This window comes from Tauraco erythrolophus, chromosome 7, assembly GCF_009769465.1.
Source record: "Tauraco erythrolophus isolate bTauEry1 chromosome 7, bTauEry1.pri, whole genome shotgun sequence".
NCBI classification, from domain to species: Eukaryota; Metazoa; Chordata; class Aves; order Musophagiformes; family Musophagidae; genus Tauraco; species Tauraco erythrolophus.
In genome coordinates, this window is record NC_141471.1 from 34932337 (window position 1) to 34956689 (window position 24353).

Consider the following 24353-nt stretch of genomic DNA (forward strand, 5'->3'; position numbering starts at 1 on the left):
GCTTAACCCATAATCCATATGTGAACTTTTTGCCTGGAGGGAGAGTGAGCTTTCACTCCATTTTCTCCATATTAGGAGCGAAGTGATTTGCCACCTAAGAAACATGTAGCTTTTTCAGCCTCCCAGATCTACCTGTCCCAAGAGGAACAGGGCTCAAAACACACAGGTTTTGACACCGGAGGCATGGAAACTCAGAACCTGGCAGCTCCTACAGTGGCCAGACTGTTTCAGAATCACTAAATTTATTCAGAGGTTTCAAAGCCAAAAGAAACAAAGCAATCATCTTTACTCTTCCTATGCAGAATCAAGGCCACAGACTTTTACCTAGCTGTTATTATGCCAAGTTGAATACTTTTTGTTGAAATGAAACTGTTTAAAAAAAAATCCAATTTTGAGCCCCAGAGCTGATGGTTTTATTCTGTTGGGACTCAAACCAGCATTTTCTTTTACTTTTTCATTTATAACCTGGTAGGACTAGCTGGAATAACATCTCTCTGCTAAGCTTTATACAAATACATAGCAAGCTCAGCCCAGTCACAAGGAACTAATTGTTTAATGCGCAAGACAAGGAAGGGCAGGGATGGGGGAAAAATGGAGATAGACAAGTTTACAGATGGAAAGACTAAACCACAAAGAGACTGATAGCCACATTCCAGCATCTTCCACTTCTACTGTAAGAACTGCGTAAACATGTCCTAACCTCTTAAAAATCCAAATATAAACAACTTGTCCCAGACCACTCAAGAAATCAGTGACAGGGCAAAAGATGTGCAAGTGCCATGGGAAGAAAACTGCTACCAAGACCAGGGCGTTGAAAGTAACTGCATAAATATCACAAGAGCTCTTCTCTGTCCCAAAGTGTTCACACCCTGAAAAGGTAATTAACTGGAGAGCAAGACAGGTATTCATAATACCTCCTGACAGCCTTTGGCATTGCTAGGTTTGCCCTCCCTTTCCAGCTATGAGCAGAAATCACAGATCAAAATCAGATACAAGTAAACTTTAGCTACGTGTAACAGGTAGCAGAAAATTACTTACATATGCACACACCTCACACTCTGTTTTCTCTCTCTCATGTTTATCTGATAAAATAACCTACCAGTAGCCAAACTTAGAAGTCTGAGATCATTTATTACTTAAAAAAAAAAAAAAAAAAAAAAAGTAAAAAATCACAGTGATGGTGAATGGAACTTCCATTAAGTTCAAACTTTAGGCAAATTGTCCTATTTCTGCTAGCATATACTACATGAGATGAGGAAAAGTCGGGGGAAATTCTTACTTGTCTGACGAGCATGGCAGCAGTGCATACAGTACATCCTGCATGTGTTTTGTGACTGGAGTACAATTGTTACCAGTAAAAAAATACACCAGGGAATTCTGAGGTGTGAAGGGCTCTCTTACATGTTTTCCATATTAGTAGCACTTTTCCACTCAGCTGTATTAGTATCCAGCCGACAGTGCAAGCCAGACAAGTAGCTGCAGGTGGGATCCAGCTGGCAGAGCGTAAGTACCTGTGCTCTGGCAGACAAAAAGGTAACTCTGAGAGCCATTAAATGCACCTCTTGCTCTCCACTGATAAAGAAATTAAGCTGTTTATGTTAGGATGATGCATGCATTAAGCACTTACAGCTAGAACCACACACATACGTCAGAGTTCAAACGCTTCTGAGCGCTCCAAAAAAAGGGAGTTATCTCACTGGGGAAGCCATGCCAGCCTCCCATACTCTCCTCAAAACTGTATGGAGTTTAGCTTGGAGGCTTTTAAGCTTGATTCAATTACTGTAACCCATGTCCTGTGTAGGATTAGACAACTTTGCTCCTTGTCAGTTTGTCTTATAGATGGAAAGCAAAGGGACAGGTTTGAGTTTAGCTTTCCTCTTCTCACCCCTTAAGACAGATACTACGAATGCTTCAATCAGAAGCTGCTTCTGCTAAAAACTGTTAGATGTTTACTTAGAAAACTAATGAGATTTTACAAATGTATTCGTGATGTTATTCATTTCACTTGATGGTTGTATCCAACTTATCAGAAGCAAATTAACAGTCTCAGTCCAGAGCTGAAGAATTGGTATCCACACTAAAGAACAGACTAAATTTCAAGTAGGAAGAAGGAAGAAAGAAAAGAAATAAAAAAAATCACTGAGTAGAAGAACAAACTGGCATTGCTCATGTTCGTAGCACTGTAATTTCACACGGAGCAACAGGTGACAATTTGTGCTGCAGGAATTAGGGCAGTACTATTAATAAATTCAGAATTCTTGTCTCTGTGCTGCGTCACACCCCTCCCACCTCTACAGAGATCCTCTTAAATTAAGGCTAGTGGATCAGAGGGAGTGAACTCATAAAAAGGTTATCATCACATCATAGGCTTTTCTTCAGGACTCAGAGTTGGTACTGCATGAGATCATGTATGAATAAAAACAAACCACCTAAAAGTCTTGCCAGCTGCCCCTCCCCTCCCCCCAGTTGTTTCAAAGTCATTTCCTTTTAATTACACAGCTTAGTACATGGAGAAATTCAGCTTATTCTCCATGTAAGTACATATCCGAAGTTCAGTTGCAATTAGATCACAGGACAAAATTTAGACTGTAGCACTTGCCACTGATGGGTCACAAGCTTCAATTCTACTCGTGAAACTTTTGATTTTTTTACAGACGTAGGCTCAGATGGGAACTCAAACAACTCCTCGTCAAGTTGTTGCACGAATGTTTTGCCATACAGCACATTGCAGCCAGGGGGAAAGGAGCTGCTTGCTTTGGCATGATTGCAAGATGACGGGCACAATGCACAAACGAGGCTGTTGGCAGTTTGTACTAGTAAGTAAAGAGGCAAGCTGAATTAATACCATTATATCTAAGTAGAGGTCAGTGCAGATTGAAGTATGAGCCAATACATTTTGGAATTGATTTAAATACCTGTGAACTCCCATTTAACACAGGGAAGTATTATATGCCTCCATGGATAGAGAGACAGAGATTAAAGAATTAATTCAAACCAAGACTGGCATAGAACCAGGATCGAATCTCCCAAGTTTTTAAGGTATTAGACAATATCATCTGGCATTGTGCTTGAGGCTAAGCCTGCTCTTGGGGATGCCATGTGACTGGGTGGCTGGCTGTCTGGCTGCTCTAGAAAGCAGCAGTCCTAAGTCTCCTCTGCATCAACACTGGTGCTTATCTGGTCTCCCAGGGAGCTGGTCCAGCCACCATGAGTCAGTGTTCACCTGTGCTGGCCTGTGGGAAGTAATAGCAAGGTATGACAAATGGGACTATCCCGTTCAGCAGCAGGTAGCCATTACAGCAGCTTAAATGTAGTGCAAGAACTTACCCAAAGTAAAATGGTAGCTCTCCATCTCACAGGTATGTTGTAAAGAGGAACCCAAAGATTATTAAGTACTCCGAGTCTCCAGTGAAGGCACACTTCTAATAATAATTCAAAAAGATCCTTCTCCCATTAAGAAGGCTGAATAAAATGGTAAAGTGATTCAATCATTTATATTTTGGACTCAAACAATCATCATCCAGAGTCTTTTGTAAATACATATCCCAAGCAGAAGACCTAGAAGACTCTTTTCTGGGCTGTCAGAATACCGACTGGGTTTTCAGAGTATTTCAGCCTGCAGAGTCACCCACACAGCAAGCGGGAGGCAGCATCTGCGGGTATATAATGCAGCTTGCAGCTAAATAATCAGCCAATTTCTTTCTGAGCAGGCTGGTTTATGAGGTGAAGTTCAGCTACATCAGGGAAGGATTTCTAGTACTACAGAAATTAAGCAGCGTATGCATCCTACAAAATTCCTTGGAAAGGATGTCTGGATGCATTCAAACTGAAAAGCTTTTCCTCTCCACCATGAGGACACCAAACTGGATTCCAAAACATCACTTGCTGTAAGCTATAAAACTTTGTTTCAGTTTTCTGAAGTTTTCAGTGGTTCAAAGCCCTGATTCAGCTTCACCACTGCTCCTTAGTAGGGAAGTGCTCCAGTGCCTCTGCTTATTGAAGTATACAATAGGTGCTTTGAGTAAATTCTGGAGGGGGGGAAGGGGAAGGGGAAGGGGAAGGGGAAGGGGAAGGGGAAGGGGAAGGGGAAGGGGAAGGGGAAGGGAAGGGGAAGGGGGAAGGGGAAGGGGAAGGGGAAGGGGAAGGGGAAGGGGAAGGGGAAGGGGAAGGGGAAGGGGAAGGGGAAGGGGAAGGGGAAGGGGAAGGGGAAGGGAAGGGGAAGGGGAAGGGGAAGGGGAAGGGGAAGGGGAAGGGGAAGGGGAAGGGGAAGGGCATAGGACTGTTCGTTCACAAACTAAAATTACTGGAGTTATTAACACTAGAGCACTATGAAGAACTACTGGAAAGCCTAATAAATCAGAAAATATAAGATTGAGTTTCCTGTAGATAAGAACATGAATAGCTGCTTTTGGAGGAACAATTTAAAATTCCTCATATATGTTGATTTCTAAACTAGTTGTAGTTTCTTAGGAAATGTTTAAGCATGATCCTCAGTAGTTTAACAAGGATCCTTGCTCAGTGTGCAGAAATGTAAAAAAAGGTACTGGTCTGTATTAAAAAGCAGATGAAAATATGGTAAAACATTACAGAACCAATACATATATATGCTTTCCATGATTATATGACCTCATCTTTATTCTGGAATTTAGTTTCTGAAAAAAAATCTGTCTACTTCTGAAAACACAGAGTTGAAGGAGATGAACCAAAAAGAATTCAAGACAGAGGGTAAGAGATGAGAGGAAAAGGCTTCCATATAAGAAGAAGTTAAAAAGATAGAAAGTCAAATTAGACTAAACTTTTTGTGGCAGGAGTAGAATATGGGAACGTCAGGAAAGGAACACTATTGAAATAGCTCCTTTTCTCCTCTCCAATCACGTTCCATTTCCCATTGTGGGATCTGTGAGATAAACTAGGATCCTATCAAGTATTTTGTTGGAGAAGAGTTGGGAGACTCTATAGTTCCAGACAGCTTTGCTTATTCTTTCAGAAATTTTTTTGCAAGTATGCACCATAGTTTGTGGTGCAGAAGTTTGATGTATGATTCTATGTACTGCGGCTGCCACTACCATGGAGCTCAGCTCTTCAGACAGGAGGACATCCTTTACAGACGATCAGACTAGGCTGGCTACCTGGCTGTTCTGTCCAAAAAGCCAGTCTTTTGGCTTTTACGGTAAAATGATTTGTATTTCTGCACTGTACGTGCTTTTGGTGTTTCTTCCACCTATTTTGTATTCGTATTTCAAGGGTGGACTTCCCTGCAGGAACTTATGCCAAAGTTTATAGTAGCATAAACGTGTAGTTTCTCAAGGAGCTTATCTATTGAGGAAAAATAGAGAGGAAAGGCATCCAACTTCAGAGGTAGTGAATTTCAAATGTTTTTCTTCCCTTGGATACCCTTCATAGAAATCTCTCAGACGCAGTCCACCAAATACAAATACTCCCGGGCCATAGGCTGAAAATCTCTACGATAAAGGGTTAAAAGGAAGTTGAATAACAAAGAAGTGTGCAATAGAACCCAATTAGCCATTCTCATAAGAAGGGGAGAAAGAGAGGGAAGAGAGACAGCCCAACATTTTAAACCAGGCGTTTAAATGCTCAATCACCCTTCTATTGCAACGTATAATTAGCCTGTTGAACGCATTACCACAGGATATTGTTGTGCTATATAGTTTAGTGAATATGACTGTAGTTATTACTTGTTTATAATGTAACCAAGATAAAAACTATTCTATGGCTTCTAGCATGACAATAACTCGCTTGTACTTGTGTTGTAAATCACGTTGTACATCTCCCACCTGACACAGACACTGTGCAACTGGTTTCAGTGCGTAAGTTCAGCGTTGGAGCCTTTCATATTAACCACTGTCAAATACATGGTTTTGGGCTAGGGAAAGTGTTGCCAGTGCGGCAATTTCTGCGCCTCCCAAGACCTACCCAGTACGAATGATCCCCTCCCTCCTTACCTTCCTCTATCACTTACTCAGGAGGATGCCTATTGCCATTTCATAGTAAAGCCAGCCAAACATTGTTCCCAAGCTGTTAAGATTTTGGGCTATCTCCTTAAAAAAAGAAATATATATTAAATAAGAGGTGTTATTAGCTGAGTGGTAGTAATAGGTGGGAAGAGAACAAGAACTGTTTCTTTCTCGTCTTTCATTTAAATGTTCCTATTTTAAACAAACCAGCCAGCTCTGCTTGTCATTTTTTAGCCACAAAGGGAGTCAGTTCAAGGTCTGTCAGCATGATAGGTCTTGCCTCCACAGAGATCTTGCCTCCATTTAGCCTGGAGATATTATCTTTCAAGGACTCTTTTAATAGAGAATGAATATTTTAAAGCTCAGAAGTATATGTACTTTTTATACTCTATTTTTTCAATTTCTAATAGCTGCCTCATTAGCAGGAAGGATTGTTATGTGGTGTTCAGCATCCTATTGCACACTCCTGATCCTCAACTCACAAAGCCAGAGACCAGTCCAATTGCTGCATGCATGAAGAGGAGTATTTCAATTCACATAATACTTCAGTAAAACCAAATCAACCAACCAACAACAAAAAACCCAAACCCCACACATGCATGTGCTCACACATACACACAACTACAGTGGCTTATTTTATAAAAGAAAAATACAGAGAAGACCTGCTTAATATTGGTTGATTTGAAATTGTAAGACGTTCATCATTATTTATGCTCTCAGGAAAAGCAATCACCAACACTTAGCAAGCGCTGTGCATTTCTCCACACGTCCCAAGCCACCCTAGGGTACAATCTCTTGCAATTCAAAATGTGCAGGGGTTCTGCACCTTCTCCAGACGCCCCTGGCACTCTGGCTCAAAAGAGAGTATTGGATTGCAGCGTTAGTATTAGGTAAAAACCTACTCTGATACTTCCACCCTTTCAAAGTGTTTCAAACAAAACCAGCAAAAGATACTCGAAAGAAAAAGAGCAAACTCACCATTCTGGAAACTAAGAGTTTTCTCCTAGATCCAAACAATGTTGTTGCTCAAGACATCAGCACGGTTGAAGGAGCACTTATTCTTGCTCTGACTTTGAAAAATTCCAGCGTGCTCGGGGTTTGGGTAGGTGCTGGGAGCACAACTGGTGCACCTCTCTCTTAGGGGTGCTGAGCAAGGGCTGCTGGAATGTGCAGTCTAGCAGGTACCTGGCACGCCTTGTTCAAACAGACAGGAAGGAGCAATGGAACTACATTACCCATAATTGCCTTCAGCTGGTTTATGATTACACCTGAAACCGGGAGAGGTGGTGCGGGAGTTTCGCCTTAGGGAGGAGAGATAGGCATGCGCAGGAAAGAAGAAGGAAGCGTGTGCTCCTTGTGTGCCGCTGGAAGAGGGTTGGGGTTTTCTACATTCACACGCCGTGTTGCAGACCTATTGAATTGCTGGGAGAGGGGACAAAGAATGGCTTTCTGATAAAGGTCAAGGTTATAAATAATTAGATTTACAGGCAATGAATACAGTGACCAAAATCACATGAACCTGTATGACCGGTTTGGGCATCTCTGTGCATGTGAGAGAATCAGACAACTGGGTATGAGGAAGCAAGTGAAGGAGGGGTGGCAACGGCCTGAGAAGACATGTACAGAGGAGAGAAAGTGGAGACATTGTGAGGGCGGGGAGGAGAGAGTTCCTTTTTGGCCCACAAGCTTAAGGAAATCGCAAATTTTCCCAGATGTTATACTGCAGGTGTTTTTCTTAGTGATTTCAGGATTTTGCAGGATAAAGTTGATAAAGATTAGAGGGACAAAGATTATAGCCACACAGAGATAAAATAAATGGTCTTTGTGCCAGGAGTGTCATGGGGAGTTGGAGAAGAGATGATTTGACTGTCTTGTTGTTGTTTGCTACCTGTGTTTTTGTAGCACTTAAGACTCACAGCTGAAACTCCCCTTTGATGAAAAGAGGCTTCACAGACTTTCTAAGCCTGCCTTCAAAAAGCTGAAGTATAAATCAAACAGGACAAAAAAAAAAAAATGGAGAAAGGCAGAACCCAGGTTATTTATGGAGGAGATAGCATCAATATTGGTGGGCAATTTCCACCAAATAGCTACCTGCCAAAATGAATGGTTTTGTTTGATCAGGGCTGGTAGCAAAGTGGGGTGAAACTCAGTAAATAGTTTCATCTGGAAAAAAATTAAGTTGAAATGATGCCAACACCGTTTCAACAAAATGGTCAATCCATTGCAGCACCATTCGGTTCCTTCAGAGAACTGAGCACTTTCCCTCCTTCTCCATGATCCAGAAAACAGCTTTTCCCATCTGAACATACAGGATTTTGGGGTGGGAATCTTTTCTGTTTTGTGTAATAAAGTATGGCGTTGACTGTGACAAAGACGAAAGAAAGAGATGCCTCATCTCCAAATGCTTTTGAGCTAAGACCCTGGTTCACCTGCCTTTCTCAGAGGGGAACCAGGGTCTTAGCTCAAAAGCTAGCAGGGCTCATTGGCAGGGCTTTAAACTAGATTTGAAGGGGGAGGGGCGGAATATCAAGAATGATAAAGATATGCTGGAAGTACCTGTAGAACAGAAGGAGGGAATTTCAGCCACTCCAGCCAAGAAGTCAGATTTATACCGCTGTCAGCATGGCACCAGTGCCAGCACCGAGGGTCCAGAAGCTGAGGAAGGATCGCAGGTATGTTCGAATGATCTTACACTGCCGTCCAAGAGAACCCCTGTTGCTCCAGCCAGCGAGTCGGCTTTGTCGGAGGCCCAGCTGAAGTGTATGTACACCAAAACACGCAGCATGGGAAATAAACAGGATGAGCTGGAGATGCGTGCACATGAGCAGGGCTATGACCTTATTGGCATCACGGAGACGTGGTGGGACGACTCCTATGACTGGAGTGTCAACATGGAGGGGTATAAGCTTTTTAGAAAGGACAGGAAGGGGAGACGAGGAGGGGGTGTCGCTCTCTACGTCAGCAACCGGCTGGAGTGCGTGGAGCTTCACCTGGGGTTGGAGGAGGAGCTGACAGAGAGCTTATGGGTCAAGATTAGAGGACGGGGACGGATAGGCGATGTTACAGTAGGGGTCTGTTACAGGCCACCTGGCCAGGAGGACAGAGCAGATGAGGCGCTTTATAGCCAGATAGAAGCAGCCTCGCAGTCACAAGCCCTGGTCCTCATGGGGGACTTCAACCACCCTGACATCTGTTGGAGAGACAATACGGCAGGGCACAGGCAGTCCAGGAGGTTCCTGGAATGCGTGGATGACAACTTCCTCCTGCAGGTGATAGAGGAGCCGACAAGGAGGGGTGCCATGCTCGACCTTGTGCTCACCAACAGAGAGGGACTGGTGGGCGATGTGACATTTAAGGATAGCCTTGGCTGCAGTGACCACGACACGGTGGAGTTCAAGATCCATGGGGCAGCAAAGAAACCATTCAGCAAGCTCTGTGCCCTAGACTTCAGGAAGGCGGACTTCGGCCTCTTCAAGGACCTGATGGGCAAAGTGCCATGGGAGGCGGCCCTGGAGGGATGAGGGGCCCAGGAAAGTTGGTCCACATTCAAGGAGCACCTCCTCCAAGCTCAGCAGAGGTGCATCCTGATGAAGAACAAGTCGGGCAAAAAGACCAGGAAGCCCGCGTGGATGAGCAAGGAGCTCCTGGACCAACTGAAAATGAAGAGGTTAGCCTATAGAGGGTGGAAGCGAAGACAGATAGCCTGGGAGGAATACAGAGAAGCTGTACGAGTGACCAGGGATCAAGTGAGGAAGGCTAAAGCCCTGAAAGAATTAAATTTGGCAAGGGATATAAAAAGCAATAAGAAAAGCTTCTATAGGTATGTAGGGGACAAAAGGAAGTCCAAGGAGAACGTAGGCCCCCTCCGGAAGAATACTGGTGCTCTGGTTACCCGGGACATAGAGAAGGCTGAGGTACTCAATGACTTTTTCGCCTCAGTTTTCACTGATAAAGCCTCTTGTCTTACTGCCCAAGCTGTGGAAAGAACTAGCAGGGACTGTGAGGATGAACCACCACCCACTGTACTTGAAGAGTAGGTTCGGGAACATCTGAGGAACTTGAAGGTGCACAAGTCCATGGGACCTGATGAGATCCATCCGCGGGTCCTGAAGGAACTGGCGGATGAAGTTGCCAAGCCACTGGCTATTGTATTTGAGAAGTCGTGGCGGTCTGGCGAGGTCCCCGATGACTGGAAGAGAGGGAACATAACCCCCATTTTTAAAAAGGGGAACAAGGAGGACCTAGGCAACTACAGGCCGGTCAGCCTCACCTCTGTGCCTGGCAAGGTCATGGAGCAGATTCTCCTGGGAACCATGCTAAGGCACATGGAGAGCAAGGAGGTGGTGGGTGACAGCCAACATGGCTTCACCAAAGGCAGATCGTGCCTGACCAACTTGGTGGCCTTTTATGATGGGGTGACAGCATCGGTGGACAAGGGTCGACCAATGGATATCATCTACCTGGACTTGTGCAAAGCTTTTGACACTGTCCCACACGACATTCTTCTCTCTAAACTAGAGAGGCATGGGTTTGATGGATGGACCACTCGGTGGATAAGGAATTGGCTCAATGGCCACACTCAGAGAGTAGTGGTCAACGGCTCAATGTCCAAGTGGAGACCGGTCACAAGTGGCGTCCCTCAGGGGTCCGTGTTGGGCCCGGCCCTCTTCAACATCTTTGTCGGTGACGTGGACAGTGGCATGGAGTGCACCCTCAGCAAGTTCGCCGATGACACCAAGCTGTGTGGTGCTGTGGACACGCTGGAAGGGAGGGATGCCATCCAGAGGGACCTCGACAGGCTGGAGAGGTGGGCCCATACCAACCTCATGAAGTTTAACCAGGCCAAATGCAAGGTCCTACATCTGGGTCGTGGCAATCCCAGGCACAAATACAGACTGGGCGGAGAATGGATCGAGAGCAGCCCTGAGGAGAAGGACTTGGGAGTACTGGTGGACGAGAAGCTCAATATGAGCCGGCAATGTGCTCTTGCGGCCCAGAAGGCCAACCGCGTCCTGGGCAGCATCAAGAGGAGCGTGGCCAGCAGGTCGAGAGAGATTCTTCCCCTCTACTCTGCCCTCGTGAGACCTCACCTGGAGTACTGCGTCCAGTTCTGGAGTCCCCAACATAAGAAGGACATGGACCAGTTGGAGAGGGTCCAGAGGAGGGCCACGAAGATGATAAGAGGGCTGGAGCACCTTTCCTATGAGGACAGGCTGAAAGAGTTGGGGCTGTTCAGCCTGGAGAAGAGGAGGCTCCGGGGTGACCTTATAGCGGTCTTCCAGTACCTCAAGGGGGCCTACAGGAAAGATGGGGAGAGGCTATTCAGGAGGGCCAGTTGTGATAGGACAAGGGGTAATGGTTTTAAAATAGAGGGAGGTAGATTCAGATTGGATATTAGGAAAAAATTTTTTACCATGAGAGTTGTAGAACACTGGAACAGGTTGCCCAGAGAGGTGGTGGATGCTCCATCCCTGGAGACGTTCAAGGCCAGGTTGGACGAGGCCCTGAGCAACCTGATCTAGTTGGAGATATCCCTGTTCCTTGCAGGGGGGTTGGACTAGATGACCTTTGAAGGTCCCTTCCAGCCCTAACCATTCTATGATTCTATGATTCTATGCTTTAACCAACTAGATATATGTTGTTGAAAGAGCTCTGTCCTGCTGTCAGAAGCAGGAGGGTAGAGTAACACAGCACTTTGTACTAAAACTGCCTGTTATACAGAAAAATTAAGTAATTTCTACTCCCACTGCCTCTTGAAAGGTGTAGTTTAGAAATTCGGCATCTGGAAATAGAAAATGTAGGACAGACAAAGCCCTATCAGACTCCAGGAGAAGGAGGGAAACATTTCCAGAGACACTTAGTGGCTTACTCAGAGCTATTAAGAAAGCAAATATTTTTGTTATATATTTAATTTTCTTGTTTTTTTGAGGTATGTACCATCTGTCATGTGTCTCTAGTACTAATGACAACGACATCCCAAACCAGTGGAAACTCACTGTTATACTAATATAATTTAATAATAAGTTAAGATCTTGGTATCTTAAGCTCCAAATTTCAACCCCTTTCCTGTCATCTCAGACTACTTCTTAAAATTTCCATTTAGATAAGATACTTTTCCCCAGACTTCATTTCCCTGAATGAACCATTAGCTTATAACAGAAATGTCCGTTCCCAGTAGAAGCATTTTCAGAGCCAGAGGCTTTTGACAATCTGTTCTTTTAATTCAAATAATAATTTAAAAAATATTAGTGGTATTTTCCATTAAACAGGAAGACAAGTTTAGGCTGATTATTTTCAACATCCTTTTTCACAGAGATGAATAAAAGTTCACTTTAGTTTTTCAGCTAGAAAATCACTATAGAGGATATTTGTGTCTGTAGCTTTGAAAGATCCTTCAGGTGGGATCCTGCTGACCCACAGAAAGTATCTGCATGATTTTAGTTCACTTCTGGGCCTCAGAAAAGGTCTATCTGGGTTTTCTGCACAAGGGTGACCAATTATTAGTTCCTACATTTTTATTAAACCGTGCCACTTCTGTCTTGTTGCATAACGGAGTTTACCTTGAAGGCATCTCAGGTAGGTGTTTGAAAGGCAGCACTGCACACCCTGCTGCCTCTCCAAGCACAGATCTGACCAGTCAGCCTCCGTTTCCAGACTCCACTGAAACCCATACTCTGCAGCAACTTTTTTTCCTTGAACATCATTTGATGTTCAAAGTTTTCTGCAGTTTGACTTATTTTCAAGGCAAAGTCTTCCAGAAAGTAGATTTAGACTGTTAGGTGTTAGGAATGCTAAGTATTATGCAGACAGTTGATTAGCAATTTCATGTGTTAATTAACTGCACTGTTTGTGTGCAGGGGAAACCCACACGCTGTACACATAGACAAAAGCAACAGCAGATGCTCGCAATACGTTTGTCTTTTTTTTTTTTTGCTAAGCTCAATACTCTCCTCATATATTTCTGTCATTAAAATCAATGGAATTTGAGGAGAAATATTTTGGGACAGAAGCAGGACCTATGAAGTTAATTTTGAGATGGCAAGTTTGAAAGTTGGTAACGCATGTATGGAGGAAGCCCTGGATGAAAGCTGAAAACTGTGAATGCAACGACTAGTGTAGTGAGAGCAGGAGAGCTGGTCTGCAGCAACTAGGGCTGCCAGCTCCAGGGCACAAGCAACATCATGGGATACTTACTTCACTTTGGAAGTGGGTGAATGCCGCCAAGCCACATCCTTTGGCTTTTGCACCCTTACTGCTAGTGGTGGCAAGACCATGGAAAGCTTGGGAGCCAGTCACATTCTGGCTTGATGTATCATAACACACTTGAGAAGCAGCAGTCATGCTTGCACTTTTCATTTGATTATAGTATGGGATTTCCACTTCACTGATTTTTTCCTTTTTGTTTGTTTGTTGAAATAACTACATATTTTGACTGCTAAGCCTAGCAATGACTGCAGGGTCAAACTGCAGTTTTCTGTAACCATATTTTATTTATCTGCAACAAATTGAGTAGCTGAGGCAGAAAGTAACATATCTTCTTGGACCTGATCTCAGTTTTGCTGCAGTTCTCATCAGAAGAATGATAAACATGAAGGCTTCAGTGTACATTACGTATTTTTCTCATCACATTTGTTTTGGTTGTTCCTAAAGCTCATCAGAAAACAAACATGAACCCCCTGCCCATCAAACTGTTAGAAGAGGGACACCATAAACCCTAGGCTACGTGACAGTCACCCGTACAATGATTGCCAATGAAAATTAGCTGTGGCCACTACACCATGATTTATGCATGCACATGTGAGAGGAAACAAAGGTACTATGTCAGGCCACTCTGGATGTAAAGAAGCCACTCAGGTATGATCAAATACATATATTTTTTCTCCCCTCTCTCCCCACCAGTGAAAAAAAAACTTCCATGACAGAGAATATTCTGGCCAAAAATGTTTATACATGGAATAGCAGCCTGAGTATACCTCTCAATTAAATAACATTTAATAACCAAGAGAGGTGTGGGGGTGAAAATTTGGTTTCTGCCAGGTCTTTGCTAGAACATATTTAATAGTATAGTTATGCTGGCAAAAGCAGTTTTGGCTGTTTTTACTGATTCCAGAAACCTGAGTACAGTCTATACCAGCAAAAACACTTCTTCTGCCAGTTCTGTGTCCACATTGGGGCTGTTGCCAGTACCAAACGTTGCCAAAAATCACATTCTCAAGGGACGTTACTTATACTAACAAAAGTTTCTAATACAAAGCAGGCTTTACGAGTACTAATGAATACTCCATCCAGGCAGGCAAAACCACCTTTCCTGATAAATAGCGAACCAAAGCAATCAGAAAGCTTTTACCTGGTTTCTGAAGGGCAGGATACAGTTCTGTGCAATGTCAAACATCAGAAAAACAACTCTCAAAGCATGTTGTATCCTCAGTGGTCTCTCTCTTAGACTTCAGTCAAGGTGAAGACTTGATTTAAAAAAAAATTTGTGACATCGCATTTTAATGAACACATAGAACTTGTGGCAACAGTACCACAGTATGGCAAACTACAGCCAAAGTCTGCAGCAAAAATATGTACTGAAACTGCTGCAGGCAATGGAACAAACTGAAACAACACTGCAGCATGGAAGTTAGTAAGGTGTTATATTGAGCAGCAGAAGGTATACCTGTATTTACTGTATCTACTTGCACTCCGGAAAAAAAAAATTGAATCAGTTCTCTGTGGTGAGCTGGATCAAGAACAGAAATTTGTTTTTAAAGAGAAAAAGGGGGTGGAGGAATACCACCCAGAAAGTCTTAGTGAAAACACAGTTGTTCTGATTTGCATATATCAACAACTCAAGGAAGATCATTGGTTTCCTCTAGTATTTATCTTGGTGAAGGAATACGTATACCATGTCCTTATGCTGATTGAACATTAAATTATTTTTAAAAGAGAGGTGGTATTTTTCTAATGAAGAGAAAACTTTAAAGAGGATTTTCTAATCGAAACATTAATATGAATAGGTAGCTGGCAAATTGGACTGAAGAATATCAGGGCAGGAACTTTCCTGAATGGTGAGCATATGGTTGCCCAAAGGGACTTGGAGGAAGGACTCCGAAAGTGGTAGAGAAAGATCTCTTTCTCTCCTGAAACAGCAAGTGGGTTGGAACTTGTGCCCAAGGGAAGGACTCACAGATGTCTTTTGTACCATGAAAACATTTGTGTTTCCTCTCTGTAACTAAAGCTGTTTAGCTTGGTTAGTTGCTACTTTATACAAAGCGTGTTCATTAAACTAACAATTTCTTTTTGTGTTTACACCGTTTTCATTCTGTTGCTAGCAAACATCTCTCTCCCACAGCCAAATCTGCTGCAAGGAAGGTTCACTTACTCCATTCCCACAGAGAAAAGGCACCAGGTGACTTCGAAAGAAGGAAAACAGATTTGGCTTTAGCATGCAAGCCTACCACCTCCATCAATGAGGCACAGGGGAGCACCTATGTGGTCCAAGCAGTGTTTTGTTGAGACCTGTCCTAGAAAGGTTCTTGCAGTGATGCCTCCAGATCTGAGGCAGAAGCAGTAGTATATGACAGGGCCACAACACGCTTACTTCTGTAGCATTAGTCTGGGCAAAAGAATAACATCTTTCAGGTCAGGAAAACTCTGGTTTTGTCCTATTTCCTCTTTAAATCCCATGGACTCACCAAGATGGATCACTTCACTTACATTGCGTGGCACCAAAGGAATCCTTCCATGCGACAGTAAAAAATATCTGCAGGTGGGAGCGACAAGGCAAAACAACGGGTCTGTGCTAAAAAGTTAATGCCTTACAGAGTATTGAGCAATAAGACAAGAAAAATTCTGTTCCATTTCAGAAGACTTTCTTATATTGTGTTTCTAGAAATGATTCGCACATTATACTCAGCTGCACTTGGGTAGAAAATAAATGATTACTACAGGTGAAGTGAGTAAGATCTTCTAATTGTTGTTTTTAGTCTGGTTTCCTGAGGAAACAAGGTCTATACAATCATGCTGTGCCTGTCTAAGACTCCTCAACACTAGATTGTGAATCCATTAGCCAGTTCAGCTCAATGCAGGGACGGAAATCTCAGATTTGGTAGAATGCTGCAAGTTTCATGAAAAGACTCATCCAAGTAAAAGAGAAAGCTGAGAATCTCTGTGGAGGAAAGATTACTATATCATTAGACCTCAGAGAATCACACAGGAAACAACTGATGAAAGAGGGACTGCTATCAAAGCACAAAATCCAGACAAGATTTCCTTTTTTAACTGTTAAAAATCCAGTTCAAAACAGAAATTCATGAGAAATTCAGCTCCAGAAGCTCCTCTTGCTCATAAGAATACGTTTTTATTTTTCTTTTGGTTGGTCAATGCCCATGCAGGAAAAAAACAAGCCACTTATGTGCATTTATACAACATAGACATAAAGAATCAGAATCTGATTTCATTGTAGATCCCAAGCAGCCCTGCTGAATTAAGTAGTAGGTGGCTAACTTTGACCATATAGGTTGTCAACATGGACCAGTTTTTCAGCAATGAGTAAGTTAAGAACTTGAAAATCTGGCCATGGGTGCCTCACTGGGAGTCAGGACATACCAAGTGCTTTTGAAAGTCACGCCTTTGTTTAGGTTCCCAGGTGCAAAGCAGGTGCTTCTAAAAATCAGATTTGAGCTGCCAGGGTGAAAACTGAAAAATGTAAAAACTTAAAAACTGATTGCCTCCGTGTTAGATAGAGGTTAAACTTTGGCATAAATAATAGGAGTTTCACGTTCTTTATGCCATTTAAAGCTGAAAGTAAGTATTGACTAGCTGTGGTTTCTTCCTTTTACCTCAGATGATTGATAAAAATGCAATTTTGGAAAGGCTCAGACACATTCAAATTTTTCTTATACCTTCCTACCAATTTGAATAATTATTTGGTAAATATCTATCCATTAAAGCGTAATTATAACTTTTTACCTACAAACCTATGATTCATCCCATTAACACGGATTGTGTCTCCACTAATATAGGAGCTAATAAGCTCTGAAAACCTAGGGCCACAAATTCAATGTTCTCTTCATTGTAAAATGAGGGTTGGTTGGTTTTTCCTCCAGTTGAGAACATTTCCCCGGTTTAGTAGAAACCATTTCTCCTATTTTAAGTTTAATAATGCTTTAGTCTGTATTTAATGATAAACCCAAATGTAACTGATTTGCTGAACCATGGTCTAAAAGTAGCTAAACAGAAAGTCAGCAGCGAAGCTGTGAATGGAGCTAAAGGCTGACTTCTGGTCCCTTCCCAGTCAGCCGACATCCTTAATCACAACATGATGTTGCTCCCTGTGACATTTCCTTGAAATGTGGTATGTTACGTTAAGCCAGATGACTGCATATTTCTGCAATAACTGAATCAATAGTCTAGGTCTGCTACATTTTTGACCTATCATATCCGGTACTTCATGTCTAATACCTTAAGTATGCATTAGTCATATTACACATATTACTGGTATATCAGATAAAGAAATGTAAAGATTTCCTTTCAAATGTTGCGTACAACTAGAAATAGGAGTCAGGGCTTGGATAATGGCTGTAGCATGAAAAACTATTATCTATAAAACTACCATAGAAGAGGCCTGGATTGATCAGGTTTTATTCATCGATTCCTTACACATCATTTCTATAGATTAAAAATATACAGGTTTGGTTGCATTTTTCATCTATTTTCCTTAGATAATCAGGTCAAATTTATTTTTATAGCAATTCTAATCAATTAAGCTCTACTATGCCTTTGTCATAGATTTGAGATACAGAACTGTGGTTCTGAGCTCTGACTTTCTGTGTATTCATTACCTGGAAAAGGCACTTAGTTTCTCACCATACAACTATCAAGAGAAAAATCTTATAACAATGCAAAGAAAAAAACCCACACCACTGATAAAGAAACTGTTTAGCTATGTAATCACTCAGGTGTTCAATTAGGTTTCTGAATCAGCAAAACATCAGTTAGACTTGTTGTTGTTGATGCAATTTAAATGCATATTTAACTGTGTATTTTGGTGTTTTGCACTTTAAGAACAGTATTATCATACTTACATTGCATATGTATATGTTTTTTTCTGAGCCGGAATCTAAGCTCTAGAGTACGTATCTCTCAGTTCCACAAGCAACTCATCCTAACCAAACACTGTCACCATCCTGATAATACTATCTATCTCACCTTTTAACAACTGAAATGTAATTTTCTAAAAGCTCTACAAACACCCAACCTGATCTGCAAAACACTATTTCTGGAACTGAAATCTTTTTCCTATAAGAAACTTTGGGTGCCCTACAAGCACATCATACTTCCTCTTAATGCAGACTGACCCCACTCCCCTCAGAAAAGGCCTGGCATTATTATCCTTGCAAGGGAAACACAGCACCTGGCTTTAATTCCCAAATGACCTCACATGGCTAATCTGAATCATGCATAACAGCCCTGAGACCTTCCTAGACAGTCTTTAACGTTGCTTACTGAAAGGGACAACCATTTCTGGTGGCTTTAGGAGCAATTGGGCTGGAACCCAAGAGTGTTTCAGCCAAAAAGCCACTCCCAGTCCTGGCCAGCTCCAGGAATAGCTGCTGTCACCTCTGGGCCTATGGTACTTAAAAGAGATCCTCTTATTCAGTAATACTGCCAATTGCCTCTCATTACCATAATGACTGTAATTAATGCCTACGCAGTCAGAGCCGTGTGTGCTTGTAGAGCAGCCCTCCACCCACTGCAGGCACCCCCAGCCATTCCCCACAGTTCCAGGGCAGCAGCAGCTCAGCACTCCCTGCATGTACCAACACTTTCTGCATTGAGGTTGCTAATATGGGAATAAGAGTAAAGCAAGAAGACAATAGTCTGATTTTATCTTCTGGTAATATCATGTTTCTTTTTGCTTTAAGTTTTCTCTTTTAAGGTTTTCAGAGGTGCCAACTAAAAATGATTTGCCAGCTTAGAGAAAACCAGCAAGGTGTAATAAATAGTATGATTTAAGTACAGTGTATGCTGAGAACGCAGTTATAAAAAAGAAATAATGTCAGATCTTCAGCTGCTATTAATCAGAACAACTCTGCTGAAGCGAAGGGAGTAATTCTGGTTTACATCTTCTGAGGATCTGATTCCTGCGTTTACCCACCAAAGCTGTTAAACGTGGAACATTGCTTCAGCACACTAGGTCTCTGTTAACTGAAAGCTGTGGAAATAGGAGCATATTTGGATTCGAGGCTTTTATGGGACTTGTTCCAGAAGGCAGGTTCCTGTACTGCACTGAATATTTTCAGTGCTGACTGGCTCAAGGGAGTGCTCACTTAGAAATCTTGTAAGGTTCGTTCCTGTTGTCTTCATTTTGAATGTAATGATTTATCTTCGTTGACACCTACAGGAACAGGATAAGATCAAACAACAAACTGCTTTAAACTTCCTTAAATGACATGGGTGGTTTCAGGAAACATTTTCCAGCAAAATAATACAACCAACGCTTAACCTGGCATCTTCCAGTGTCGTGCATGTTTCTCTCTGGCTTTTAAAACACAGTGAGGAAGCTGTGATTATTCAGAGGTGATGAAGTTGCAGTTCTGCACCAAAGCTGATTGTGGTGTTAACAGCTGCGACTTCGCTGACTTGGGAAAACTTTGAGTTTAGACCAGCAGTGACGCTTCCCTGTGGGTGGAAGTTCAAGTAGGAACTGCAAAAAAAAAGAGCTGTAAAGCCATCTCGAAATGCAACAAAAACACTCAGCTGCATTTCAGTAAACACACACACAAAAGTTAATTGGTCTGTGAAGTAAGATGGTTTCGAAGAACAGTTTGGATTGCAGAGGATTCATGAAGATTTCCTTTGCATGTCTTGCTGAAGGCAGAGTTCAAAACCATATGTAAATTGGACAGTGATACTGGCACGTTTCAGTAAAACTTCTAGACTATAGTAATACTAACGCAAAAACACAGAAGTGCTCATCAATACTTGCCCATATAAAACCCTACATTTTTGCTTTCAGATTATTAGCTACTCTTTTCACTGGCTTAGTTTGCTGGCATTTTTTTTTCTATATAAAGAAATAGTTTTTGGAGTAGGGGCTCATTATCTCACTTTATTAATAGCGGACAAATTTAGCCACAGTAAAATACTATTAATTAAAACATTAGTCTTTTAAATACAAGGGAAAAGAACAACTTACAAATCTGAAAAAAGTTCAGAGAGTGATCTTCCTGATGAGCATCCTGAAATGAATTCTTCAGGAACATCTGCAAGCTGTAAGTCATTATTTTTTTCCCCTCATAAACATTTAAAATCATATACAAGTTCAGTCATGATTGTTAAATTGTGGATCAAAGCTACAGTTCGTTATAATGAAGCAAGTACTTAAATACGCCCACAAACAGTATTAATTATCAGTGCGACCAGGCTCATCATTGCTGCCTTTACTGCTTTTGAAAACAAACCATATTGGTGTTTGATTGAGCAAATATATATTTTTGATCTGAATTTAACAATTTTGTTGTGAGCTGACACTGCCTCACAACACATATGACCTGCCCTGCCAAGCGTCACACACTGGGAGGCTGAGGCTCATGCTTGTGACTCCAGCCTCCTGCTCCTCTGTAGCTCGGGACACATCTCACGCACTGGCCCTGCAATGCCTTTGCTCTGGTTCTTTTACCACTGCTTATTTGCTGACCAGCTGCACCTGGAGTGTTTGGTTACAGAGTAGAAGCATGTGCTGGTTTGCCCCATGTGGAAGGACTTCTTCCAGAACTCATTTCTCTGGTTAAAACGGTGCTATTTCCATGCCAGCCCCTTCGACTCAGGTCTCAGTCTTACATACTCCTTTCTCATCCAGAATCTTCTTCATTACTTGAAGCAGATGAATTGTGAAAGGAAATGTACTAATATAAAGTTGGAAAATTGTCAATCATAGTTACAATCAGAACCATTCATCCAAAGCATGTCTGCATGTATGTTTCCATTAAGGTTGATATCATTATGAATTTCCAGATCTTATATAATTGGGGTCTCTTCTGTTCAGAATTTGATTGAGTGCTGGGCATCGGGAAATGTATTTATGAGACAATGAAAAAGTCATAAAACACTTGATGAATTTGAGTATCTAGTTTTATTTGTCAGCCACACTTCCTTTGGAACTTTCCTCTTCCTTGGAATCTCACGCACCTCCAAGAATTTCTAACTTCACATCCTTTTGGTGGATTTGTCCTAGAATATAACCCTTGGCAAATCATTCCTGCTAAAATGTCTGTGGCAGTTCAGAAATTACACCCTTCACAGATTTTTAATCTTGCTTCTCTGCCAAGGATTCTGTAGGTAGAGATCTTCTAGCATAACGTATCAGGTGAGTGCTCCTCATTGCATACATAATCTGAAACTATACCATGAAAACCCTCCTACTGCAGCCCCATTCTGTCGTTTGAACTACAAGGTGATAATCTTTGCTTGATATCTTATCTCTAGATTTCAGCTACGTGAGTGGACAGAAACAAGGTTTGCCTTCTTTTGCTGCAACTTGCGTTGGAAAGAATGTCTACCTTCTTTGGAATTTTTCCATGTAACCGATATAAAAGAGTGATTTTTAAAACTCACAATACTTTGTAATCAGTTAAAAAAGTTCTTTCTTTAAATTCTTTCTTTGCATTTCTCTCAGTTTTCCTATTGCAACATGTTCTAGTCAGTTCAGAAATTAAAACCAGTGCTACTCCACGTTTGCTATCCTTTTGGTGAAATTCCTTGTGATGTCATCATGACCTTTCTTTATTTGCCTGAATAACATCTCATGTGTGTCATTTAAATTAAATTTGATAGTTTGGTAAACAACTACAGGGATATCACATACAATAGTAGTATTTTTATGGTCTGAAGCCGTGTCAAATTCCAAGCATGGGCATCATAATAAGCAAATGGAGCCCTTGCCAACTCCATTTTGCTACGTATGGTACTAAGCTATCCATTGTATTGACATCCTTGCAGAAATTTCCATGGCAGCTGTTGAGTCTCAGGACTGAATAAAATATTGTAACTTTACCATTACAACTACTTCTCCACATTGAATAATCTTGTGGACTCTACATGAACCTTCTGCCCTTATCCATGTGTGCTTGAATAAAGTCAGTTACAGTTTTGGGGGGAAGTTTGCTGTTTCGTCAACCTAATTGGATACTGTTTACAAGAAACCATTGCAAAAATATCCCTCGCAGACTTAAGATCCATGATTTCTGTTATCTCATTTTGAGTAACTGGAATTGCACATTTGTTTTGACCCTTTTCCAGTTGTTGTAAAGTACCAGGATCACATCTGCTTGCAAAAAGCAGTTGAATTACATTGCACTCAGCTTCTGAGAGACAGGCATGTCTTCAGCTTATTCAGTACAATGATCTTGTGGTGCAAACCTTTGTCTTGCAAGATGATGAATGCAAATTAGAACTTTGTTATCATTTGCCTTTTTCCTTCTTTATCCTACGAGCACTGAAAACTTACCAAGTCACAGACATTCTTTGTGGTTTCTTGAAGAGTAAGAACTCTGATGCCTCAAACTTCTTTTCTGCTTAGGAGATCCAGGCTAAGCAAATGCTTTTTATGAGTAGTTAATCAGAAGTTATTCACAATTAAAAGCTGCACAATCACAGAAATGGAGTGCACTGTCACAGACTTTAAAACAGGAACCCTGAAAATCTTCAAATTACAGTGAGCAGAGGAAGGCTTTCATTGCCAGAGCTGCACAGAAAGAAAGGCTTCAGTGGCCTCTGATGAATGTTTCAAATGTTTTCCTGGCATCAAGCACCGTTTGTTCTTGTTTCAGGTGCTGATAAGTATAGGCCATTACTACACCAAGGAAAAAGGTTCACTTTTTGTTAGAAACAGAGTTCATTTTTTTAATTAAAGATTTAAAAATACATTTCATTTTGAATATATTTCATTTTATCTTTAGAAAAACATTACACTTTCTCTTTATTTTGTTAAATCACTACTTATTACATTCCTTAAAACATATAGGACTCCTGACAAATAAAACTATTTAGTTCATTTTGAGTTTATTTGTTAACTATCCTTTATAAAGTAATCTGAAATAGAACAGAATGATGAAGAGAAAGTTAGAAAGTTAAGTTCCTATTTGTTCACAGAAGAAATATCCTTTTGTGGTTCTGAGATAACTAGTTGTAACTAGTTTGTTAAAATATAATTGGGGGGGGGGAAGGGGAAACAAGAAAAAAAAAAAGGTTAAAAACATTTCCTGCAAACATGCTCTTTTTTCTCAAAAAGTCTGGGAACTTCATAAAAACTGCTTTTATTTTAAAATATTTTAAATAGCAAAAAGTGATTAAGCAGAGGTTTTGATTAAAGACTTTTGATCTCTTCTTTTTAAGAATCTTCCTGAAGTCACCCATAGATTTTGCAAAAGACTGATGAAGACTTTTTAATCATAGTCTAATCTCACCACAATATCCACCTCTAACTCAGTGCCTCATAAAGTTGCCAAATGACATAGGCCAAACTTTCACTAAGTGTCACCCTTGCTATAATTGCTACTTGCCCTCACTTTTTATTGTTTAGTTGGTTTTTTGTTTTTTTTAAAGTAAGAAACCAGGAAAAGAGTTATATCTGATAAAAGAAACAACCTTACTATTTATTTATTTTTGAAGATGTCGTGCCAAATTCTTCAGGTCCATTTTCATGAGAAAGAACAACATTACCAGAAGTGAAATATGTCTTTGTGGCTCTAAACATCAGCAAAATACTGATGAATCAGAGAGACAGAAATACGCTGCCAAATCATAATTCAACAGAATATTTTTTTATTTCTTTAACTGAGTACTTTGTTAGAGAAAAAAACACTATTTTACCAAATCAGAAGGCTAAGAAAAAGATTTCCAGTAAACAAACAGAAATTAATTGTCCTTTCTTCATTCCATCATCAGGAACACAGTGGTTCTAAAATGTAAAAAGCCAGGAGCCATATCTCAAGGTTTTTTGATCTAAATAGAAAATCTGGTTACTTCCATGAAGTATGAAAAGTATATTTCTCTCCCTGTCCCTTTCCTTCTTCTGATTTATTTTTAAACTATCCTTTATTCAGTCAATGTTCACTGTGAAGACCATCAGTATCCCGCTTACAAAAGACCAGAAAACTTTACATTGCTCTGTAAGTTCAGGAGTTAATAGAGGTTTAGGTTTTGATTTTGAGTATTTGAATATTACTGTCACGATTCTTAATAAAATAAGTGGTCATCTGAGCATGCATAATGATTTTGTGTACCTTAACAACTTTCTTAACATTATGATCTTTTTGTTACTTTTGCTGTAAGTACCTTATCCCAGCAAATCCTTCGTCATTGAATTCACAGTGGTACTGATAATTTTTA

At 41.1% G+C, this 24353-nt stretch overlaps 1 protein-coding gene across 1 annotated transcript in view; it reads right to left on the reverse strand.

Moving 5' to 3' along the window:
* The window catches only part of MACC1 (MET transcriptional regulator MACC1), a 39402-nt gene extending 26086 nt beyond the window's left edge, over positions 1 to 13316 (reverse strand). Inside the window, exon 1 of the mRNA XM_086614913.1 lies at positions 13170 to 13316. Coding sequence (XP_086471039.1) covers positions 13170 to 13316 — 147 coding nt within the window. The remainder of the gene's footprint in view (positions 1 to 13169) is intronic.
* Positions 13317 to 24353: the final 11037 nt, after the last annotated feature.